The following is a 23437-nucleotide window of genomic DNA, read 5'->3' on the forward strand; positions in this document are numbered from 1 at the left end:
CCTGGCTGTCTGCAGGCCACGGGATCACAAAGAGTTGAACATGACTGAGCGACTAAGCACAGAACAGCACACTTCTTTACAAGCTGACAGTTAATTTCTATTTTTAAAAAAACTATACTTCTCCAGATTCTACCTGTTTAAATCTCTAAAAGGTACTGTTAAAGTCAATGCAAAGGCTACTTAGTAACATTAAATCTCTCCTATGGCATAAAGAACAAAACACATTTCACACACTTCCATGGAGTTGGAAGCACACACCTTATAAAATGAGAATAAAATATTATTCAGTATTAATATAGAAAAATACATATTATAATTCAGTTAAGAATCAAGATAAAACAAACTGTCAAAGATTACCTCAAAACAGTTTAATTACTACATGCTCAAGTTTAAAAGAGGGCTCTTGAAAACGAAATTATTAAACAGAGCAACCACAATCAGCAATATTTTGAGTCAAATATTTTCTTGTTAATTCCCTTAATAGTCAACTTTCAATCCTCAGTGATTGGGCTAGAGGGCATCCAACGCAGATATTGCTATTCCCATTGTATCTCTACCTTAGTCTTTGTACCCTGACCTTCTAGATAGTTCCAGTTCTCGTGATCTCTCCTCTTATGCAGCCCTTTCAAAGAAGAAGTCAAAATTAAGTCCTCAATGATTGGGATAGAAGGCATTCAATGTAGGCCACCCTGGTCCCACAAAACTGAAAGATAACTCCATCTATACATGAACCAAGTCTGAAAGTTAGTTTTAAACCATAACCCCCCTCTCTATCTTTTTGCTCCCTGCAAAATTTTGTTGAATGAGGATTCCTTGTTCCAGAGATTCCCAGTCTGGCATTTGCTGCTGTCATCCTTAGTCTCATTTGTAAGTTCCTCTCTTCCCTGCCTATTCTATGCTTCCTGGAGCTATAGGCACAAGATAATTCACATTCAGTACTTCACAGGTGCTCTTATTAAGTAAAGTGTTTACAGAGTTAGGATAGTCCAATTTCTTTTTCTTCTTCACTTATTTTGTAGAATAATTACCTAAAGGATAAATATTTTATTAATTTCTTGCTTACACTGAGGTAAGGAAATTTTCATTCAAAAAACTTGATTTACACTAGATTCTTTATCAGTTTTCAAAATAAGTTAGTTCTCTAGCATTCTTCAGAGGTAAAAATGAGATTTTGTGAGTTTGTGTGATGTCTGTGAACATACGGATTTTATCGTATATTATCGTGTATTATATATCATTTAAATCAGTTATAATTAGTAGTATTACTCCTGTTCAAACTATCCAAAGTGAAGTGTTAGCTTTTTCAAGTTGGCTCCTCAGTCCTTTTGACATGAAACAATAGCCTTTGTTATCTTCTTTACTTACTGATGAGAAAAGATGTCTAGACTTGTCTAGTACATTTCCTACCCAGATATGGAATCAATAATTTCTCCAAGGTTTCCTGGTTCCTTTGAATGAAAATACACAATGTGGGCACTAGGGGTGCTCATTGGTACTGGGCTGACCATCTGTGACAGGTGATTTTTGTGGAGAGAGCTAAGAAATACATTCTTTTGGGATAAACTGTATGACTCATACTGGTATTTTTAATTTAGAATCATGAACACAGAATAAAATGTAATCTCACCAGTTTTATACCTATATCTACTTTTTCCCATGTGGAAATACTGTTTTACCAAGAAACCAAAATAAATTCTGTTAGGGATCTCAAAGTTTATGAAGCATATATAGAGGAGACGGAAGGACTTTACATTCATTGCAAGAATCTCCAGGAACTTTCACTTCAGATAATGCAGCTCACTTATATTCTATAAAAGATCAGCTAGGTTTCTAACATCACTGACAGATCTAAATGAAAAATGAATGCCTTCTAGCAAAGCTTCAAAGTATTTGGTCATTTTTTAAATTAATGGCTTCTCTTTTCCTATAGGTTTCATTATTTCAGCAAACATATTTACTTTGTCATTTAAGAATAAGTGGTAACAGAAAAATTTCAAATTATATAATTCCATGTTTGTTTGTTTGTTTTCCCTATAGTTAGTTTACTCTGTAAACTAACTTAACATTTTGAGGGAACTCAGACAAAACTGCAACATGGTACTTTGTTGGGACACAGCTTCATGCACTCTACATTTTCATACTTTGTTTGTGTCCCAGGACAGAAGATTAGAAACAATTCTCTGAAGTATTTGTAAAAATATATGAAAACTACTGGTAGCACTGCATGAAGTGGCTTTTTAGTCACAATGCAGGAAAATCTATACTTTCCAGAAGTTTGAACTTACACAGAGAACAATCTGGGGTTTGTGCTGACAGTGGGTCCATGCCCCACTCCCCTTGAGGCTCACAACCTAGATTTGAAGGGCTGAAGACAAGGAGAAAGTCGATGATGATTTGCTGATCCTCTCAAATAACTAATACTGCATCAATTTCTCCTTCTACTTCCATTCCCTAATAGTAGCAGAATGAAATGAAGCATGGGGCACCCAGTACACAAGCAACCAAGAATCTCTCAGCATTGCCTGATTAACTCTTGGGCATACTCACATCTTAGACCCCAACTTCATGTATACATAAAACAGCCAACACATAGTCATAACTGTACTGATATGAGCTACCAGCTTCCCCTAGGGCTACAGTGATCTGAATCCTCTGGCACATAAGATATATGAAGACGACTGGGGAAAAATGAAAAGCTCAATCTGGTTCTTTCTCCAAGTACTAATACAGATAGAGCAGAAATTGTATGTATGTAATGTTAAATACAAATCTGCAAAATAGTTGAGGCAGACGAAACAGGCAGATGCCTTTCTCAGTTGATCTGCTATGATGAATTTATAGGAGCTGGTACATATCTTCTCTTCTTTCTCTCAGCATCTTCCCCTCCAGCTGAATGATGAGTTTTGCTTTGGAAAATGGATTTCTTTTCTTCTTGTTCTCAGGGGTCCCAAAGCCCTTCTCCTGCTGTCCTGGGTATTCTTCCTGGGAAGAGTAAAACCTCACAAGGCAGATCTTGTGAGCTCCAATACAACAGGCCCCAGGGTACCCACAGAAGAGAGCTGGAGTTGAGGGTACGGATTCAGAGGCCCAGGGTTAACTCAGACAAGCTGTTAGACCATGAGGAAAGAACTCTGCCTACGTTTCCTTCAGGGGGGAGGAACGAGGTGACACCTGTATAATACTGACGAAATGCAGGCTGCACAACACTAATCCAAGGGTGAAATTATGGGAGGAGGTAACATAGGGTGCCTCGACGGAGAAGAAACCCAGTTAGAAGCTCCATTCTTGCTACCAGACACCTGAACAATTTGAAGCATACATGTTTGTATATGGATCAATCTAAAATTTTATATTCAAAATCTACTTCAGAAGTGCTCAACAGTAACTTTCTTGCCTATATAGAACCCAAAATGTTGTTTTTAAGGTAAAAAATAAAAATATTTTAAAATCTGTTTACTTAGTGTCAGTAATCCAATGATGATGATGTGAAAAGACTGAATTTACCTCCTCGTACAAACCCATTAGTAGCTATTGCTGATGTAGACAATCCTGTGATAGTTGTCACAACAGTGGCCATTGCTATTACAATGACTGACAGACCTTTAGGGAAAAAGAAAAGAAAACTTGAGAATACTTTGTCTCATTTAAACCTGCCACATCTAGAAATTATGAGTCTAAGTATACTGAATTAACATTATAACTTATCTTATTTTTAACCCATTTTAGATCAAATCTAGAATTAGAAAAAGGGACATTAAGACAACTGTCTGACACGAAGGAGAATGTAGCTTAGAATGATTCCAACTGCTTGAATTTTGTGAAGTTTAGAGCCTACACATGCACTCAGTTACTTTGCCTACTCATTCTCAAATGAATCAACAGTATGTAACTTCACTCACCTATTCCAGCTTGACCCACAATCCATGACAATCTAATAAAGAGCATCACTCCCCAAATGTTTAACATACAACGTACCTAGAAGAGAAAGAACCAAGTCACAGAGGAAAAGTAATGAAATACAATACACAGTAAATGCTCAACTAGCCAACAGTTGGGTAACTTACTTATCCAATAGTTAGATACTTTTAAAACTACAGAAAGTCATTTCAAATCTCTTATCTGAACCTTTTCTTTAACAGATATTTTTAAAAAGAGCTTTAGTGAGAGCTTCAATGTGAGCTAATTAAAGTAGCATGATGTAATATATGAGTGTGTGTGTATATATTTTACACACACACACAAATTATCTCAAGCAGCAGAAGCAAATGAACAAGAAAGATACAAGGAATATTTTAAGACTTCAGCCCTAAAGAAGAGCAGTGTATGTTCCCCCCTTTTCAATCCAAGTAAGTTTAATTTTTAACTTACTCTTTAATAACATCCTCATTTCATAATTTCTAAGTAGCCTTAAATACTCTGTAATATTTGTCAACTCAAATGCTAGCTATTCACACATTTCAGAAACCAAAACTCTTTGTAAGACAGTATCCCCAACTTATTTTTACTTTTATTTATTATGTTCATACATAGTATATAGTCTTCTGAAATGCTCAAATTTAAGACTAGGCAAACAATACAACCCAGAGCATAAAATGCACTCTATCAATTAGATAATAAAACAATGACTAGAACTGGAATTTTCCTTCTACTCCCTTAAATGTCAATACAACTCTAATTTAGTGCTTCCAAAGTCTCAATCGGACTGTCTACTCTAGTTAGATCCTTAGAGCCTATTCAAACACAGGAGAGAAAAAAAAAGTAAATCTGAACCTTAATTACCTAACCTGTCTAGTGAAGTGATCTCAACATAAATATTTCTCGTATACTCTGCTGCTTAACTTCTACACATTTCTCTTCAAAAGACAATCTGGTAGCAGGAAAGGAAGCAGGCAAATTTCAGCTATGCTGCCTGCCCAGCTTCCTTAATTCTGCTGCTCACATCAATGAAATAGCTTCATACTTAATTTCTGAGAAATGACAATATGTGAGATTCATAAGAGCTTATAAAATATAAATCAGAAGTAACCAAGTATAATTCAATTAAATGAATAAGCATATTTCCTTTACCCAATTTAATACACACAAGAAAAGGAGGTATAAGTTATTAATTTGGTCCTCCTTAAAAACCAGATAAAACAGTTTTAGGAAGAGAAAGCATTATTTGAGAACTGATGATAATACTAGGAAGATTTTCTAATAAACAGAAATATGTAACTCTAAAATTAAGTCTATAGGTACATACTAGTACACCCTTAATCCAGCCAAACTTCACGACTCCTTTACTTTCTGCAGTGTACGTGACCACAGCCTCTCTGGTTGGCGTGCTTTCTTCTCCATTTGCAAAGCCATCCTCAAAAGGTTCCTGGTCATAAGAGGAAATGTGAATTATGCTTAAGAATTATTTAACATTTAAAACCACTTGATGAAACAAACATCACTAAACACACTTAACCATGTTTAATGAGGGCACAGTACAGAATTCCAACAACCAAGAATTTCTAAATATTTTACCTCAAAGTGAAAGTCACTCAGTTGTGTCCGACTCTCTGCGACCCCATGAACTATACAGTCCATGGAATTCTCCAGGCCAGAATACTGGAGTGGGTAGCATTTCCCTTCTCCAGGGGATCTTCCCAACCCAGGAATCGAAAATGTAAATCAATAAAGTGGAAGAAAACCTTAATCAGTTCAGTTAGTTCAGTTGCTCAGTCGTGTCCAACTCTTTGCGACCCCATGAATCGCAGCACGCCAGGCCTCCCTGTCCACCACCAACTCCCGGAGTTTACCCAAACCCATGTCCATCGAGTCGGTGATGCCATCCAGCCATTGCATCCTCTGTCGTCCCCTTCTTCTCCTGCCCTCAATCTCTCCCAGAATGAGGGTCTTTTCCAATGAGTCAGCTCTTCGCATGAAGTGGCCAAAGTATTGGAGTTTCAGTTTCAACATCAGTCCTTCCAATGAACACCCAGGACTGATCTTCTTTAGTATGGACTGGTTGGATCTTCTTGCAGTCCAAGGGACTGTCAAGGGTCTTCTCCAACACCACAGTTCAAAAGCATCAATTCTTCAGCGCTCAGCTTTCTTCACCATCCAACTCTCACGTCCATACATGACTACTGGAAAAACCACAGCCTTAACTAGACGGATCTTTGTCGGCAAAGTAATGCCTCTGTTTTTAAATATGCTATCTAGGTTGGTCATAACCTTACTTCCAAGGAGTCAGTTCAGTTCAGTCGCTCAGTCGTGTCCGACTCTCTGCAACCCCATGAATTGCAGCACGCCAGGCCTCTCTGTCCATCACCAACTCCCGGAGTCTACCCAAACCCATGTTCATCGAGTCGGTGATGCCATCCAACCATCTCATCCTCTGTCGTCCCCTTCTCCTCCAGCCCCCAATCCTACCCAGCATTAGGGTCTTTTCCAATGAGTCAACCCTTCGCATGAGGTGCCCAAAGTATTGGAGCTTCAGCTTCAACATCAGACCTTCCAATGAACACCCAGGATTGATCTCCTTTAGGATGGATTGATTGGATCTCCTTGCAGTCCAAGGGACTCTCAAGAGTCTTCTCCAACACCACAGTTCAAAAGCATCAATTCTGCGGCGCTCAGCTTTCTTCACCGTCCAACTCTCACATCCATACATGACCACTGGAAAAACCATAGCCTTGACTAGACGGACTTTTGTTGGCAAAGTAATGTCTCTGCTTTTAAACATGCTATCTAGGTTGGCCATAACCTTCCTGCCAAGGAGTAAGCGTCTTTTAATTTCATGGCTGCAGTCACCATCAGCAGTGATTCTGGAACCCAAAAAAGTAAAGTCTGACACTGTCTCCACTGTTTCCCCATCTATTTCCCATGAAGTGATGGGACCAGATGCCATGATCTTAGTTTTCTGAATGTTGAGCTTTAAGCCAACTTTTTCACTCTCCTCCTTCACCTTCATCAAGAGGCTCTTTAGTTCTTCTTCACTTTCTGCCATAAGGGTGGTGTCATCCGCATATCTGAGGTTATTGATATTTCTCCCGGCAATCTTGATTCCAGCTTCTGTTTCTTCCAGCCCAGCGTTTCTCATGATGTACTCTGCATATAAGTTAAATAAGCAGGGTGACAATATACAGCCTTGACGTACTCCCTTTCCTATTTGGAACCAGTCTGTTGTTCCATGTCCAGTTCTAACTGTTGCTTCCTGACCTGCATACAGGTTTCTCAAGAGACAGGTCAGATGATCTGGTATTCCCATCTCTTTCAGAATTTTCCACAGTTTATTGTGATCCACACAGTCAAAGGCTTTGGCATAGTCAATAAAGCAGAAATAGATGTTTTTCTCGAACTCTCTTGCTTTTTCGATGATCCAGCAGACTTTGGCAATTTGATCTCTGGTTCCTCTGCCTTTTCTAAAACCAGCTTGAACATCTGGAAGTTCACAGTTCATGTATTGCTGAAGCCTGGCTTGGAGAATTTTGAGCATTACTTTACCAGTGTGTGAGATAAGTGCAATTGTGCAGTAGTTTGAGCATTCTTTGGCATTGCCTTTCTTTGGGATTGGAACGAAAACTGACCTTTTCCAGTCCTGTGGCCACTGCTGAGTTTTCCAGATTGTTGGCGTATTGAGTGCAGCACTTTCACAGCATCATCTTTCAGGATTTGAAATAGCTCAACTGGAATTCCATCACCTCCACTAGCTTTGTTCGTAGTGATGCTTTCTAAGGCCCACTTGACTTCACATTCCAGGATGTCTGGTTCTAGGTGAGTGATCACACCATCGTGATTGTCTGGGTCGTGCAGATCTTTTTTGTACAATTCTTCTGTGTATTCTTGCCACCTCTTCTTAATATCTTCTGCTTCTGTTAGGTCCATACCATTTCTGTCCTTTATCAAGCCCGTCTTTGCATGAAATGTTCCCTTAGTATCTCCAATTTTCTTGAAGAAATCTCTAGTCTTTCCCATTCTGTTGTTTTCCTCTATTTATTTGCACTGATCACTGAGGAAGGCTTTCTTATCTCTCCTTGCTATTCTTTGGAACTCTGCATTCAGATGGAAATATCTTTCCTTTTCTCCTTTGCTTTTTGCTTCCCATCTTTTCACAGCTATCTGTAAGGCCTCCTCAGACAGCCATTTTGCTTTTTTGCATTTCTTTTCCATGGGGATGGTCTTTATCCCTGTCTCCGGTACAATGTCATGAACCTCTGTCCGTAGTTCATCAGGCACTCTGTCTATCAGATCTAGTCCCTTAAATCTATTTGTCACTTCCACTATATAATCATAAGGGATTTGATCTAGGTCATACCTGAATGGTCTAGTGGTTTTCCCTACTTTCTTCAATTTAAGTCTGAATTTGGCAATAAGGACTTCATGATCTGAGCCACAGTCGGCTCCCGGTCTTGTTTTTGCTGACTATATAGAACTTCTCCATCTTTGGCTGCAAAGAATATAATCAATCTGATTTTGGCGTTGACCATCTGGTGATGACCATGTGTAGAGTCTTTTCTTGTGTTGTTGGAAGAGGGTGTTTGCTATGACCAGTGCTTTCTCTTGGCAAAACTCTATTAGCCTTTGGCCTGCTTCATTCTGTACTCCAAGGCCAAATTTGCCTGTTACGCCAGGTGTTTCCTGACTTCCTACTTTTGCATTCCAGTCCCCTATAATGAAAAGGACATCTTTTTTGGGTGTTAGTTCTAAAAGGTTTTGTAGGTTGTCACAGAACCATTCAACTTCAGCTTCTTCGGCGTTACTGGTCGGGGCATAGACTGAGATTACCGTGATACTGAATGGTTTGCCTTGGAAACGAATAGAGATCATTCTGTCTTTTTGAGATTGCATCCAAGTACTGCAGTTCGGACTCTTTTGTTGACCATGATGGCTACACTCCATTTCTTCGAAGGGATTCCTGCCCACAGTAGTAGATATAATGGTCATCTGAGTTAAATTCACCCATTCTAGTCCATCTTAGTTCGCTGATTCCTAGAATGTCAGTGTTCACTCTTGTCATCTCCTGTTTGACCACTTCCAATTTGCCTTGATTCATGGACCTAACATTCCAGGCTCCTGTGCAATATTGCTCTTTACAGCATCGAATCTTGCTTCTATCACCAGTCACATCCACAGCTGGGTATTGTTTTTGCTTTGGCTCCATCTCATCATTCTTTCTGGAGTTATTTCTCCACTGATCTCCAGTAGCATATTGGGCACCTACCGACCCGGGGAGTTTCTCTGTCAGTGTCCTATCTTTATGCCTTAATCATTGAGTTTTAAATCTGTAAATCTTATTGTGACAGCAAATCCATTTTAATAATTTCAAATTTTAATTACATCTTGGTCGTATCTGGAGAACACAAAGAATACTATTTGCTAAGTATAGGCTAGCCAGGTAGGTCAATTCAGACCTCTCTCTAGTCACAACTTCATATTGCCTGGATGCCTCCAACCCATATCTGAAATTTCAGTGTTAACACTGTCAAACTCCTCTTTGTCACCAATGAACAGTTTTCTCCGTACAGTTGCTGATAGTAGGACTCTGTTGACCCCAAGGTTCACTCCTAACTCCTGTCTTTACGCAGTACTTCATTCAGTGTTCTTCACTCTTTCCTCTCTAAGTTTGCTCAGATTCAGGCATGAACTGGTTGACACAGTGCATTTTCACAAGTGCTTCCCTCTAAGGCTTTTAGGTTTCACATCTGATTCTATAATTCTTAGTTTCTGTTCTTTACATTCTCTTTCCCTGCCCATAGTTCCTTTTAAAAAATCATTTTCAGTGTTTACACCCTCTACTGAATTCTGAATATAATTTTTCTCATAGAAATGAGCTGAAGCAAGTTTTGTGTTACAACAGAGTGAAATGTATGTAATAATACAAACTTCCTTTTTTTCTTTGACTTCTGTTAGCCAAGTAGATTCAAATGCATTGTTGCTGATGGTTTTTCAAAGTGCTGTCAACCAAGACCTGCCGTTGTTTAGTCGCTAAGTTGTGTCCGACTCTTTTGTGACCCCATGGACTATAGCCTGCCAGGCTTCTCTGTGCATGGGATTTCCCAGGCAGAGATACTGGAGTAGGTTGCCATTTCCTTCTCCAGGAGATCGTCCCAACCCAGGGATTGAACCTGCATCTCTTACACTGGCAGGCAGATTCTTCACTACTGAGCTACATGTGTTTTTCATTACACATAGGAGAATTGCTAGGCCGTGAAGTACTTGTTGCAATGACTACATCTGGTCATCTTTCTCACCTCTTCCCTATCAGACTGCAGACGTCACTCCTGATTTCAGTCACTGTACCTGCCTATTTTTAGCCCTCTTTCTTGTGTAGAATTTGACATAAACCAGTAACAGCTAAACATGTTAGAAACATGTACAGAGAAAATGTAATCAGGGACCTGGTAGCTCAGCACCCCACTTTGGCTTTACCTCCACTGTTGTTTATGTTCTAGACAGCAGGACATCACTGGTAAGTTCCCCAAGCCTGGCCCCCAAAAGAGAACTGATGACTCAACTGTTCCATTATTCAAATAAAACAAGAACAAAAATGTCTGCCTCTTAACTCAATTAACTTTAAAATAGCCAGAAGTTCCTTAGATTTCACTCTAGGATAGTTAATGCTCTTCAGTTATAAAATAACACTTTAAGTTATTCTATAACCTACAAGTATTACAAGAAAATTCAATACCTATAGTAATAGAGACTTTCTATTCCCATTTCTATTAAAAGAAAACTAAAGATGTGTGTACCTAACAGGCTACTTTCTCCAAGGCTAAGTACTAATGTGGGTGTCTTTAATAATTCAGAAGCAAGATGGCATCTCAAAACTTTTGCTGTGGGTGTTTATTAGAATTCCACCTCAAAGTTGAAGATCTAGCAATAATTATACTACTTTCCACTATACTGTGAACTATATTTAAAACACAAAATAAGGCTTTTCTGCATGAATAATGTATTTTAAAACAAAGATGAATCCAAATACACTTCTAACTTCCTCATCATGTTACAATAGCTCTACTTTAAAAAGTGTTATTAATCTTTAAAATACAACTCAAAAATTAAAATCAATTATGTCATTTATATTTAAATCAATAAATTTAAGTTAATGAAATTGGGTTTATAATTATATTAATTTCCGACATAACAGGAAACCAACGTAGAATATACATTTTGTTTCTATAAATACATTAGTTTCAGAGAAATATGGAAACTGTTGAGTACGGCATTTTATCTACACACGCACACACACTATTATATACAAATATTATTACCAGAAGAATTTCACATGTACAATTATGGACAATATATTACACTGACAGAAGGTACATAAATAAACTCTTTTATCTATCTACCATTTTTGGAGAAATGATTTTTTTTTTTTTTTACTGTTTTTCATATAATGAATACAATGTCAAAAGTAAGTGATTTTTTGGATAATACCATATTGAATGAGATGGACCAAATTAATTTAAATATATTTGGGGAAATAATGTTTCAAAATGTAGCACCATGAACCTGAACCTACAAAGCAGGGATTGAGAATGGGAGCAAGAACAGGGTGGGGAGAGAGGAAGAGGCAAGGGAAACAATGGGAGACCCAGAGAGGTAGGCCCTCAGTGACCAGCGGGATTTCTCAATGAAACAGATAGAGATACACTATGGATACTCTCCCTTGTATATTCAAATTTCTACCTCAACTTGATCATTCTTTCTCTTCTAATCACGGTTATCTTTTCGCTTATATACTGCACATCCCACCTCCAAATGCCCAGGCAAACTTGCTGAAATACTATACAGTATATTTACCCATGCACACTGATCTGGCTTCACCATGCTACAACACTGAAATAGTTTCAAGACATTCAAAGACTTCTCTGCTGCCAAATATAATAAATCTAATGTAAATTTTTTAGTCTCTCTCTCAAAGGTCTTTTGAAGTAGCTCATGATACTGTTTTCTAAGGTTTTATTTTTCTTATTTTATTATATTAGTTTATCTGTTTTTTAACTTTACAATATTGTATTGGTTTTGCCATACATTGACATGAATCCACCATGGGTGTACATGTATTCCCCTTTCAGAACCCTCCTCCCACTTCCCTCCCCATCCCATCCCTCTGGGTCATCCTGGTGCACCAGCCCCGAGCACCCTGTATCATGCATCGAACCTGGACTGGCGATTCGTTTCACATATGATAATTTACATGCTTCAATGGCATTCTCCCATATCATCCTGCCCTTGCCCTCTCCCATAGAGTCCATAATACTGTTCTATATATCTGTCTCTTTTGCTGTCTCGCATACAGGGTTATCTTTATCAATTAACTAAATACCATATATATGTGTTAGTATACTGTATTGGTGTTTTTCTTTCTGGCTTACTTCACTCTGTATAATAGGCTCCAGTTATCCACCTCATTAGAACTGATTCGAATGTATTCCTTTTAATGGCTGAGTAATATTCCATTGTGTGTATGTACCACAGCTTCCTTATCCATTTGTCTGCTGATGGGCATCTAGGCTGCTTCCATGTCCTGGCTATTATAAACAGTGCTGTGATGAACACTGGGGTACATGTGTCTCTTTCAATTCTGGTTTCCTCAGTGTGTATGCCCAGCAGTGGGATTGCTGGGTCATATGGCAGTTCTATTTGCAGTTTTTTGAGGAATCTCCACACTGTTCTCCATAGTAGCTGTACTAGTTTGCATTCCCACCAACAGTGTGAGAGGGTTCCTTTTTCTCCACACCCTCTCCTTAGCATTTATTGCTTGTAGACTTTTGGATAGCAGCCATTCTGACAGGCGTGAAATGGTACCTCATTGTGGTTTTGATTTGCATTTCTCTGACAATGAGTGATGTTGAGCATCTTTTCATGTGTTTGTTAGCCATCTGTATGTCTTCTTTGGAGAAATGTCTGTTTAGTTCTTTGGCCCACTTTTTGATTGGGTCGTTTATTTTTCTGGAATTCAGCTGCAGGAGTTGCTTGTGTATTTTTGAGATTAATTCTTTGTCCGTTGCTTCGTTTGCTATTATTTTCTCCCATTCTGAAGGCTGTCTTTTCACCTTGCTTATAGTTTCCTTTGTTATGCAAAAGCTTTTAATTTTAATTAGGTCCCATTTGTTTATTTTTGCTTTTATTTCCAATATTCTGGGAGGTGGGTCATAGAGGATCCTGCTGTGGTTTATGTTGGAGAGTGTTTTGTCTTTGTTTTCCTCTAGGAGTTTTATAGTTTCTGGCCTTACATTTAGATCGTTAATCCATTTTGAGTTTATTTTTGTGTATGGTGTTAGAAAGTGTTCTAGTTTCATTCTTTTACAAGTGGTTGACCAGTTTTCTCAGCACCACTTGTTAAAGAGATAGTCTTTTCTTCATTGTATATTCTTGCCTCCTTTGTCAAAGATAAGGTGTCCATAGGTGCATGGATTTATCTCTGGGCTTTCTATTTTGTTCCATTGATCTATATTTCTGTCCTTGTGCCAGTACCATACTGTCTTGATGACTGTGGCTTTGTAGTAGAGCCTGAAGTCAGGCGGGTTGATTCCTCCAGTTCCATTCTTCTTTCTCAAGATTGCTTTGGCTATTCGAGGTTTTTTGTATTTCCATACAAATTGTGAAATTATTTGTTCTAGTTCTCTGAAAAATACCATTGGTAGCTTGATAGGGATTGCATTGAATCTATAGATTGCTTTGGGTAGTATACTCATTTTCACTATATTGATTCTTCCGATCCATGAACACGGTATATTTCTTTTTTTTTTTTTTTCTTTTTTTTTTTTTTAGAAATTTATTTATTTTAGTTGGGGGCTAATTACTTTACAATATTGTAATAGTTTTTGCCATACATTGACATGAATCAGCCATGGGTTTACATGTGTTCCCCTTCCTGGACCCCCCACCCACCTCCCTCCCCATCCCATCCCTCTGGGTCATCCCATTGCCCCGGCCCTGAGCCCTTGTCTCATGCATCGAACATGGAATGGTGTTCTGTTTCACATACGATAATATACATGTTTCAATGCTATTCTCCCAGAACGTCCCACCCTCACCTTCTCCCTCAGAGTCCATAAAATTGTTTCATGCATCTGGAACACGGTATATTTCTCCATCTATTTGTGTCCTCTTTGATTTCCTTCACCAGTGTTTTACAGTTTTCTATATATAGATACTGTTGACAAACCCTTCTTCCTTCAAGCATTTTTTGAAATACCATACTCTCTCAGCCTCTTCCTCCCAGCATTTAAATGGTAGAAGTCACTTCAACACTTGGTCTTAGACCCATCTCTTTTTTTCACCCTATTTCTTCCCTATGGTCATCTCACCAGACCTGTAGCTTTAACCACCATCTATATGTGATGAGTAATAAGTGATGGCTCCCATACATTTCCAGATCAGATCTCCCCTCTGAATTTCAGCCCTCTATGTAAATACTGATGTTGTCACTTGAACAGTTCAGTATGTTTACTACTCTAGCCTCACCATATAAGAAAAAAAGAAATTGTCAGTGTATCACAAACAACAACTTTTTCCTAAATGAAAAGGAGAGGGAAGTAATTTCTCTGTTTTGCATTAGTTTTTAATTCTTAAAGGTTTCAGCAAACACTTAAACATCAAAAAAGGTATTTGCTCAGAAAGACAGTAAGTTCTTAATAATTAAAATTGTTCACAATATAAATTAATTTAGATTTATTCTGCAATGCATGTCTTTAAGAATTTGCAGTTTTTCAGTTTCTAATATCCAAAAATTAACTTGTCTTTTAATTCACTGGTTTAAATTATCTTTTACATATCAGAAGTCATAGTTCGTATTCTGCATGACCCAAGCGGGGTTGCACAGAGTCGGACATGACTGACACGACTTAGCAGCAGCAGCAGCAGCAGCAGCAAGAGAAAATACTACTTCAATACAAGGGGTTGGTTTAAAGATGATTCCTCAGTGGGGGAAAAAAAAAAAAATTTCTCGCCAAATGTACCTATTGTTTCTTCCCTAACACAAGAATTTTCCTGAGTATTTTAGAGACAACCTAGGATGAAGCCAGATTTCTTTTTACAATAATGGACAAAAACAAAGCTTTAGAAAAAAATACTTATCCAAGGATTTTTTAATTACAATTAAAAACGTCTCACTGGCTCTGTAACCTAGAGTGCAGTATTATCTTCTGTGTACATGCTCACCATGGGCACGCCAACACACTTTCCACTGACAAATGCTTTAAGTACATATTACATTAAAATGTCACAGTTGTTCTCTTTCTTTGGACATCCCAGTTACTAAGTCCACAAAATTTTCATCTCAAGTGTACAAAGTAGTATAGATGGTGTTTGCGACATCACTAGACAAGGATGTGAATACCCATGAAAGATCAGAATGATTTATGATCACGTTTTCTCCAAAGTGGAATAAAGGGGCTTATTATTGTGCAAAGGAAAATCAAGACTGTCTGAACAGTGCAACTTCTAAATACAGGTAAAAAATACGAATAAAACACATTTTGGGCAAAAGCCTATTGCCTATCTATTTTTATACAAATTCATTCTGTTTTTACAATTAAACTGGTAAAGGCTTGGTAAAAAGTATCTCAGCTCAGCAATTTTAGATCATAGCAGGCAAAAGACAGTAAGCTACACACTTTTTTTTTTTAATTTGAGAGGAGGGGAAAATGTTTGGGTTTTTATTGCTTTACTGATGTTTTAAAGAACTAACTGAGCAAAGCTGTACCAAACTATCTCTTGAGGTCTATGGCTACTAAAATATTGTTTCCAGACAGACTTAAGGCTGCTGAAATATGGACACCCTATGAAGAGGGAAATGTTCCAATCCCTTAAAATAACTCCTGATATTCTTCTCTTATTTGAAGATTCTACAGTTGCAAAAAGCAGTTTCTGGGCGTAAACTACAACCATATTCTTCCATTCATTCATTAAACAAATATTTACTAATTGATTTTATTAAGAACCATGTTAGGGACTTTTCAGCCCTCCCAGAATTGATATTTTAATAGTAGAGACTAAAAATGAAAGGTAGGTTTTCTATCTTTTATCCAGGGCATTTTCTACTACACCAATAAGTCTCAACCAGTCAAAAAAACGGTTGGGTGCTTCTTTTCAAGTCACAGCCTCTTTATGACAGTTTGTTTCCTAATCTGTAAAATAGGATAAGAATCCCTGCTTACGTGTACCATCTCCTTGGAGTCTCAAAACTGTAAATAAAAGATCAATGTGTTACAGCCACATATAGCAGTTGAGGCTTCTAGAGCTTGACTATCAAGTCAGCTGATATGACTTAATTGTAGTACAGCAATTTAACTTTGAGTGCCATGTGAAAAATGTGAGAGTGTGACTCACAGTTAATACATTTCAAAAGGATTAGCAGAAAACTTATTCCTAGATGGCCTGGCTTTTCAATGCCTGGCCACTTCTCAACAAGGACAAGACTATACACTCAGTTGACCCCATCAGAGCAAAGGCAGCAGTTTCCCTGGGGCTGCACATGCTCTCAGCACCCACACAATGCTGCTCTCATGGCACCTGCTGGGAAGCTCAAACCCACCATGCTACATGGAGGACCAAAGCCCATGCCAATGAGCATTCCTTAACACCTCTTACAACTAGGGATCCTTCTCCTTTTGTCCCCACACTGTATCTCTGATACATATGTTGCATTAAACCTCGATCATGTTTTATGGTCTCACGAATGAATGCTTCTGTGTAAAGGTCCACTTATTTACAGGAAAAAAATTTTCTATTAGTGTTACCTCAGCAACTAGAAAGTAGTTATTAAACTAACACACCAACTTACAGAGTTAATGTGAGGGTTGTATAAGATAGGGTATTCATTTACATAGAAACACAAAGTTAAAATTATTGAAGATGAAAATTGCAAAAAAAAGAAAAACAGGAAACAGTATTAGATAGTTTTAGTTTTTCAGCATGACAAAATTATATTACTGGCTAATCACTTTCTGGCTGCCACAAAATATGGTCTAATGAATCATTTACCCTGCCAAATGAAGACTAGGGAACTACACTGCATTACAGCATTTTGATCTATGAAGTAATATTTGGATTCTAAACACAACTGATGTGACTTTTTAGACAGCAGATCAACCTTACCAAATAATCTTAAGCCACAGGGAAAAAAAAACATGAACAGGAAAACAATGTCGGGGGCAGATATAAAGCTATAAAAGTTCAAATGCATTTAACAACTACTTATTTAGAAGATTGAAGAAGGAAATGGCAACCCACTCTAGTCTTCTTATCTGGAGAATTCCGTGGACAGAGAAGCCGGGTGGGCTACAGTCCATGGGGTTGCAGAGTCGGACACGGCTGAGCGACTAACACTATTTAGAAGATGCTATGCGTAGGGTGGTAGCTACTCTCTACCAGAGAACAGAGAAATTTTTAAATATACAAAAATGCTTATCCTTATTCAGGTTATCAAGTTATCTATTCATTGATGTGGTTGTGGCAGACAATGCTAAACATTTCTGTTAACTACAACCACCAAAAAGGTCAAAAGTCCAGCATGAAGGGTGATCCCATATAAGTAGAACTGAAACATTAATCCATTCCAGAAGTTTCAAATTCTTCCAAATTAACATTTGTACTAAATGAAAAACAAGTAGGAAAAGCCTATTTAACAGTGCAACAATCTGCCTGAGTTGTTAAATACACTTTATTTTCATCTGTTTCTGAGCAATTCTCTTATTATTTCCTATAACTACATACACACATGGAAAATATCACAGAGAAAAGGATGATTTTTCCCCCATGACTTTTAACGAGTTTGACTCTGGATATGAATTGATTTGTAGGTTAGGCAATAATTTGGTTTTGTATATTTGGACTCCTATTATCTGTCTGGCTTCCTTTCATAACAGCCAGCATTTACTGAAAGCCCACTTTGTGCCAGACACTTCCCTAAATGTTTACACATCCTCTTTCCCTGAACTGGCATATCTTTGAGAGATAGATATATAATCTCCACCTAACAAAGGTGGAAACAGTCTTTTGACAGGTTAACTTACCCAAGCCATGCAGCTGTTAATGTAGCAATGCAGAGAATCTTCTAAACGAGAGAATTCCACATATTACAGTGAGTGAGCCAAAGTGAATTATTTTAAGCTGTCTATTTTGGGTAAGAGGACAATAGACAAATTGCCCAACTTGAGAAGCTGTCCTGCTTATACTTCCCAATTCCTCAGCTATTTTCACTCTTACCTTGCTTCATCCTTCCTCCCTTCCTTCCTCTGCTTCCCAATCTAGGGAAGCTAAGGGTTTCTGACATAATCCTCGTAAAAAAATGACAGAAGTAGTTCTGCACTGCATGACAGTGGAGGGAATTTTTAAAAAATATCTTTGCACTTTGCAGAAATTCCCCCAGGGTCTACAGTGTATACGAGACTGCTAGACAGCTGCATGAGACCACCTATGAGAAAGAATTGCTAATGTACAGACAGAACCCACCTGGAAGGCATATAAAATGTTTAAATATGAAATTGTCCAAGATAGTTACATGAGTTACTTAACTTTGGAAGCTTTTTTGGATGCTATGGTGGTAGACAGGGCAGTTAAGACAGACCAATCAATCATTCGGTTTCTATGTTACCTAGGATATTCTTTTTCCAATTACAAACCATGTTAGCTGCTCAAGTTAGCAACCTCTTTTGATCAAATGCTCTAGGTCAGGGCTTCCCTGGGGGCTCCGTGGTATAGAATCTACCCGCCAATGCAGGAGACATGGGTTCAATCCCTGATCCAGCAAGATCCTTCTTGCCTCGGAACAGCTAAGCCTGTGCACCACAACTGTTAAGCCTGTGCTCTAGAGCTTAGGAGACACAACTACTGAAGCCCACTCACCCAAGAGCCTGTTCTCCACAACTGCAGAAGCCGCTGCAACGAGTAGCTCAAGCAGTGCTACTAGAGAGCAGCCCCAGCTCACCACAACTAAAGAAAACCCCCGCACACAGCAACAAAGACCCAAAGCGGCCAAAAATTAAATAAAATCACAAAATATTTTTTAAAATGCTATTTAGAAAAGGCAGAAGAACCAGAGATCAAATTGCCAACATCCACTGGATCACTGAAAAAGCAAGAGAGTTCCAGAAAAACATCTACTTTTGCTTTATTGACTACACCACAGCCTTTGACTGTGTGGATCACAACAGACTGTGGAAAATTCTTCAAGAGATGGCAATACCAGACCACCTGACCTGCCTCCGGAGAAATCTGTATGCAGGTCAAGAAGCAACAGTTAGAACTGGACATGGAACAACAGACTGGTTCCAAATCGGGAAAGGAGTACATCAAGGCTGTATATTGTCAACCTGCTTATTTAACTTATATGCAGAGTTCATCATGCAAAATGCCGGGCTGGATGAAGCACAAGCTGGAAACAAGATTGCTGGGAGAAATATCAATAACCTCAGATACACAGATGATACCACCCTTATGGCAGAAAGTGAAGAAGAACTAAAGAGCTTCTTGATGAAAGTGAAAGAGGAGACTGAAAAAGTTGGCTTAAAGCTCAACATTCAGAAAACTAAGATCATGGCATCTGGTCCCATCATTTCATGGCAAATAGATGGGGAAACAATGGAAACAGTGGCAAACTTCATTTTGGGGGGCTCCAAAATCACTGCAGATGGTGACTGCAGCCGTGAAATTAAAAGATGCTTACTCCTTGGAAGAAAAGCTATGACCAACCTAGACAGCATATTAAAAAGCAGAGACATTACTTTACCAACAAAGATCCCTCTAGTCAAAGCTACAGTTTTTCCAATAGTCATGTATGGATGTGAGAGTTGGACTATAAAGAAAGCTGAGTACCGAAGAACTGATGCTTTTGAACTGTGGTGTTGGAAAAGACTCTTGAGAGTCCCTTGGACTGCAAGGAGATCCAGCCTGTAGATCCTAGAGGAAATCAGTCCTGAATATTCATTGGAAGGACTGATGCCAAAGCTGAAACTCCAATACTTTGACCACCTGATGTGAAGAACCAGCTCACTAGAAAAGACCCTGATGCTGGGAAAGACTGAAGCCGGGAGAAGGGGATGATAAGAGGACGAGATAGCTGGATGACATCACCGACACGATGGACATGAGTTTGAGTAGGCTCTGGGAGTTGGTGATGGACAGGGAAGCCTGGCGTGCTGAAGTCCATGGGGTCGCAAAGAGTCAGACACAAATGAGCGACTGAACTGAACTAAGGTCATACTAGGTTCTTTCCTCCCATATATGATTTATCATTGCAACCTCTTGACCCCTGGAATCCACTTACGCATCCATGCCCTTTCTGGAAGGCTTGAAAAATAAAATTATTCACACAGAATTCTTGAAGTTTATCATTAGTGGTTTGTGTCCACGCATAGCAAGATTTGACATAATTGAAGAAAAAGTAAATATTAGTCTGTTTTAGAAGTAAAGTTTCTGATTTTTACAATTATAGACTTTACTATTTCTATTAATTTTTCTTTAAGTTTTTTGTACATCCTCAAAATCCTATCTTTTAAGTTAGGAAATTACTGAAAGACTTCTAACTAAAATATTTAATTTGATATAACACTGCTTTATTGCTGAAATGTTGATTTTAAAGTATTTCCTCCCGGGGAACTTTTTGCTTGCTATTCCCTCTGTCTTTAACACACTTTGAAAACTGCTGGCTCCTTCTCAACCTTTAGGTCTTCACTCAAATGTAGCCTCCTTTCCAGATCACCCAACATACAGTTTCTTCTCAGCAGTGCCCCTTTTATTTTCTTCATAGCATGTATCACACTCGGTAATTTATTTATTCAGCTCTTGCTATCTAACCATCTACCTCTGCTCCTTCAAAATATATTAAAATGGCCTTTACTGTCATTTTTAATCAAAGACACAGAGAATGAATATTGAGCCTTTGGGGGCCTTTATGAGCAATCCCTGTTTTCCAAATAATGTCCTGAAATAGTAACAAGTAAAATTTTATGTGTCTGCTCCTGAGTTGGATCCAAGTTCAAAACCCAGCTCTGCTACTCACTAGCTGTGTGAAACTCTGGCAAGTTAACACCTCTGGCTCTCAGTTTCCACATATGTAAAATGGAGATTGTATTACCTATCCCACAATGTTTGAGAAGATAAAGTGAGAAAACATGATTGTATACAACACAAAAAACTCTCACAGACTGCTAGTGGAATATAAACTGGTACACAACTTTGGAAAAACAGTTTGCATATTATCTTTGTAAGCTGAAAAAAAGGCATACATTTTAATCCAGCAAATCTACTCCTAGAAATATCCCTATAGATAAACAACACTTAAATGAAGCAGGACACTTACATTAAAATGTTCACGTCAGCATTGTTAACAAGTGCCAAGGACCAGAAACAATCTCAAACATCCACAACTACAGAACAGTAGCATTTCATATAAAGGAGGATAATCAAGAGTACAAATGAATAAATTATAAATACACACAGTGAACAAAAGATGACAGATAAAAAAGAACCATAGGATTCCACATAAAGTTTTAAAGCAGGCAAAGCTAGACTAATGGTCTTCAGGAATACATAAAGGTGACAAAAGACATTAAAAAAAAATAAATAAAAAGACCAAGACCCAGACCCAAAGAAATAATCACCATTAAGTTAGGACAGTGGTTACTTTAATCACCATTAAGTTAGGACAGTGGTTACTTTTAGCACAGGAAGATTAGAGTGGGGTACACAGAGGGTTTCAGGGGTGCTAGCAACGGTCTATTCTTTGATTAAATTACACGCAGGCTTTATGTTTTTTCTTTGCTATATTTCACAATTTTAAAAAGACCTTTAAAAGGTTAAAAAAGAAAATGTATTAATTACTTGGTACATTGTCTGACATTAAAAGTAAGTGGTTGATAAATTTTGGCTATTATTATGGACAACAAACAAGTGATCTATTATTCAACTGCCCATGGGTGAGTTTAAATAACTAGATGTTGAACAAATACATAAAAATAAATACTGCAAAACATTATTAATCTAGACTTTACTACATTGCTTCTTATAATATTGACAGTTTAAGATTACCTTTGGAAGAATAAACAAAAACATGACCTATACATACAAACATGGCATCACCATCCTGAATCGTGCTAAAGGATTATACCCTCTACCATCAGCAAGTCAACAGCATACAGTGTGAAGAACATGGCTCTGAGGACCAGTGATCACTCTGCTAGAAATGCTTTCTACTGTCTCTGGTGTTTAAAATGTGCTTAATAAATGAGAGCTTCCTCCCTGTGTTGTTTGCTTTAGTGGCAACTAATAAGCACTTTAGAGCAGGGCTAGCAAGCGTTAATATTATATTGCACAGTAAGAGAACAGAAACTAAACTTCTGGGCCCAGATTTAAGCAAATTAAATCATTGTTAATGAGGAGTGGGAAATCTTCATTTCAGGGTACAGTTAGTATAAGAGAATTCACTACTTTCTTTACAAGCAGCTTATTATTGATTTAAAAAAAATTATACTTCAAGAAAGTTAAAATTCACCCCAAAAATGCTATTTAAATTGTAAAAACAAACTTTTGAACTAAGGCATTCATAAAGATACTTTAGATAAAAATTTCTCATATACTTCAACAGCATCTACTTAATACTAAAGTAAGCTAAAGTGTTAAAATTAATATTATGAAGCAAAGCCAAATCAGTATGCAAATCATACATATGCAAATATAGATGTCAAAGCGGCTGGGCTTATTCTAACCACTTTTTCATCAAGCACTAGCCAATTATATCATCCCAAAGCTACCAACATTTCCTATCCGTGCTGTCGGTGATTGGTGTATTCAGTGTAATGCCCCCCATACAGACTATGCTCTCAAAACAAAGTATTGTTTTACAGGAATCCAATCTGCTCTGGCTAACAATGGTCTATTAATATCCAGCGGCATTAATGCAGAGCTCAAAACTCAAGTGCCACAGATAAAAGTGGATGCTGTGACCATGTGACTTTACAATGAACCAAGTCAGAACTGCTGATTACAGTCAAAGAATTCAGTCCTCTACCTAGCCCATCTTGTTCAAGACTGAGTTACAACAAAATGCATTAAGAATAATTTATATATCATTTCAAATTCCACACAACCTGCTGATGTCAACAAACTATAGATTAAAAGAACATTTTAATTCAAGGGACCAGAAAATTTATTAAGTGATACTGGAAGATATAACTGTATCATTTACATTTCAAATTGTTTTATTTTTAAAATAAGAACCAGAAGTTGTCAAGGACATAAACATGTGACTTAGTGACATCCTAAATATATAGTATTAGAAAAGCAATAAGCATGGAGAAACACGTGATAACAAAAACTTCATTTGGTACACAGTATGCACTTAGTAGTTCATATATTTCTTACATGAATATATGCTATTTCTCACTATGAATCAATGTCTTTCCCATTTTCTACAGAAGAAAATTGAGGACCTGAGGTGGCAAGTACTCTTTCT

General features: G+C 37.8%; 1 protein-coding gene across 2 annotated transcripts in view; it reads right to left on the reverse strand.

Moving 5' to 3' along the window:
• The window catches only part of SLC12A2 (solute carrier family 12 member 2), a 105013-nt gene that overhangs the window by 66689 nt on the left and 14887 nt on the right, over positions 1-23437 (reverse strand). For both annotated transcript variants that reach the window (XM_081501849.1, XM_081501847.1), the window contains exons 2-4: positions 5243-5362; positions 3900-3975; positions 3505-3600 (exon numbers count right to left, since the gene is read on the reverse strand). In XM_081501849.1, coding sequence (XP_081357975.1) covers positions 3505-3600; positions 3900-3975; positions 5243-5362 — 292 coding nt within the window. The remainder of the gene's footprint in view (positions 1-3504; positions 3601-3899; positions 3976-5242; positions 5363-23437) is intronic.

The sequence above is a fragment of the Giraffa tippelskirchi genome, chromosome 6 (assembly GCF_054371585.1).
Source record: "Giraffa tippelskirchi isolate mGirTip1 chromosome 6, T2T-mGirTip1v1.2.pri, whole genome shotgun sequence".
Classification (NCBI taxonomy): domain Eukaryota; kingdom Metazoa; phylum Chordata; class Mammalia; order Artiodactyla; family Giraffidae; genus Giraffa; species Giraffa tippelskirchi.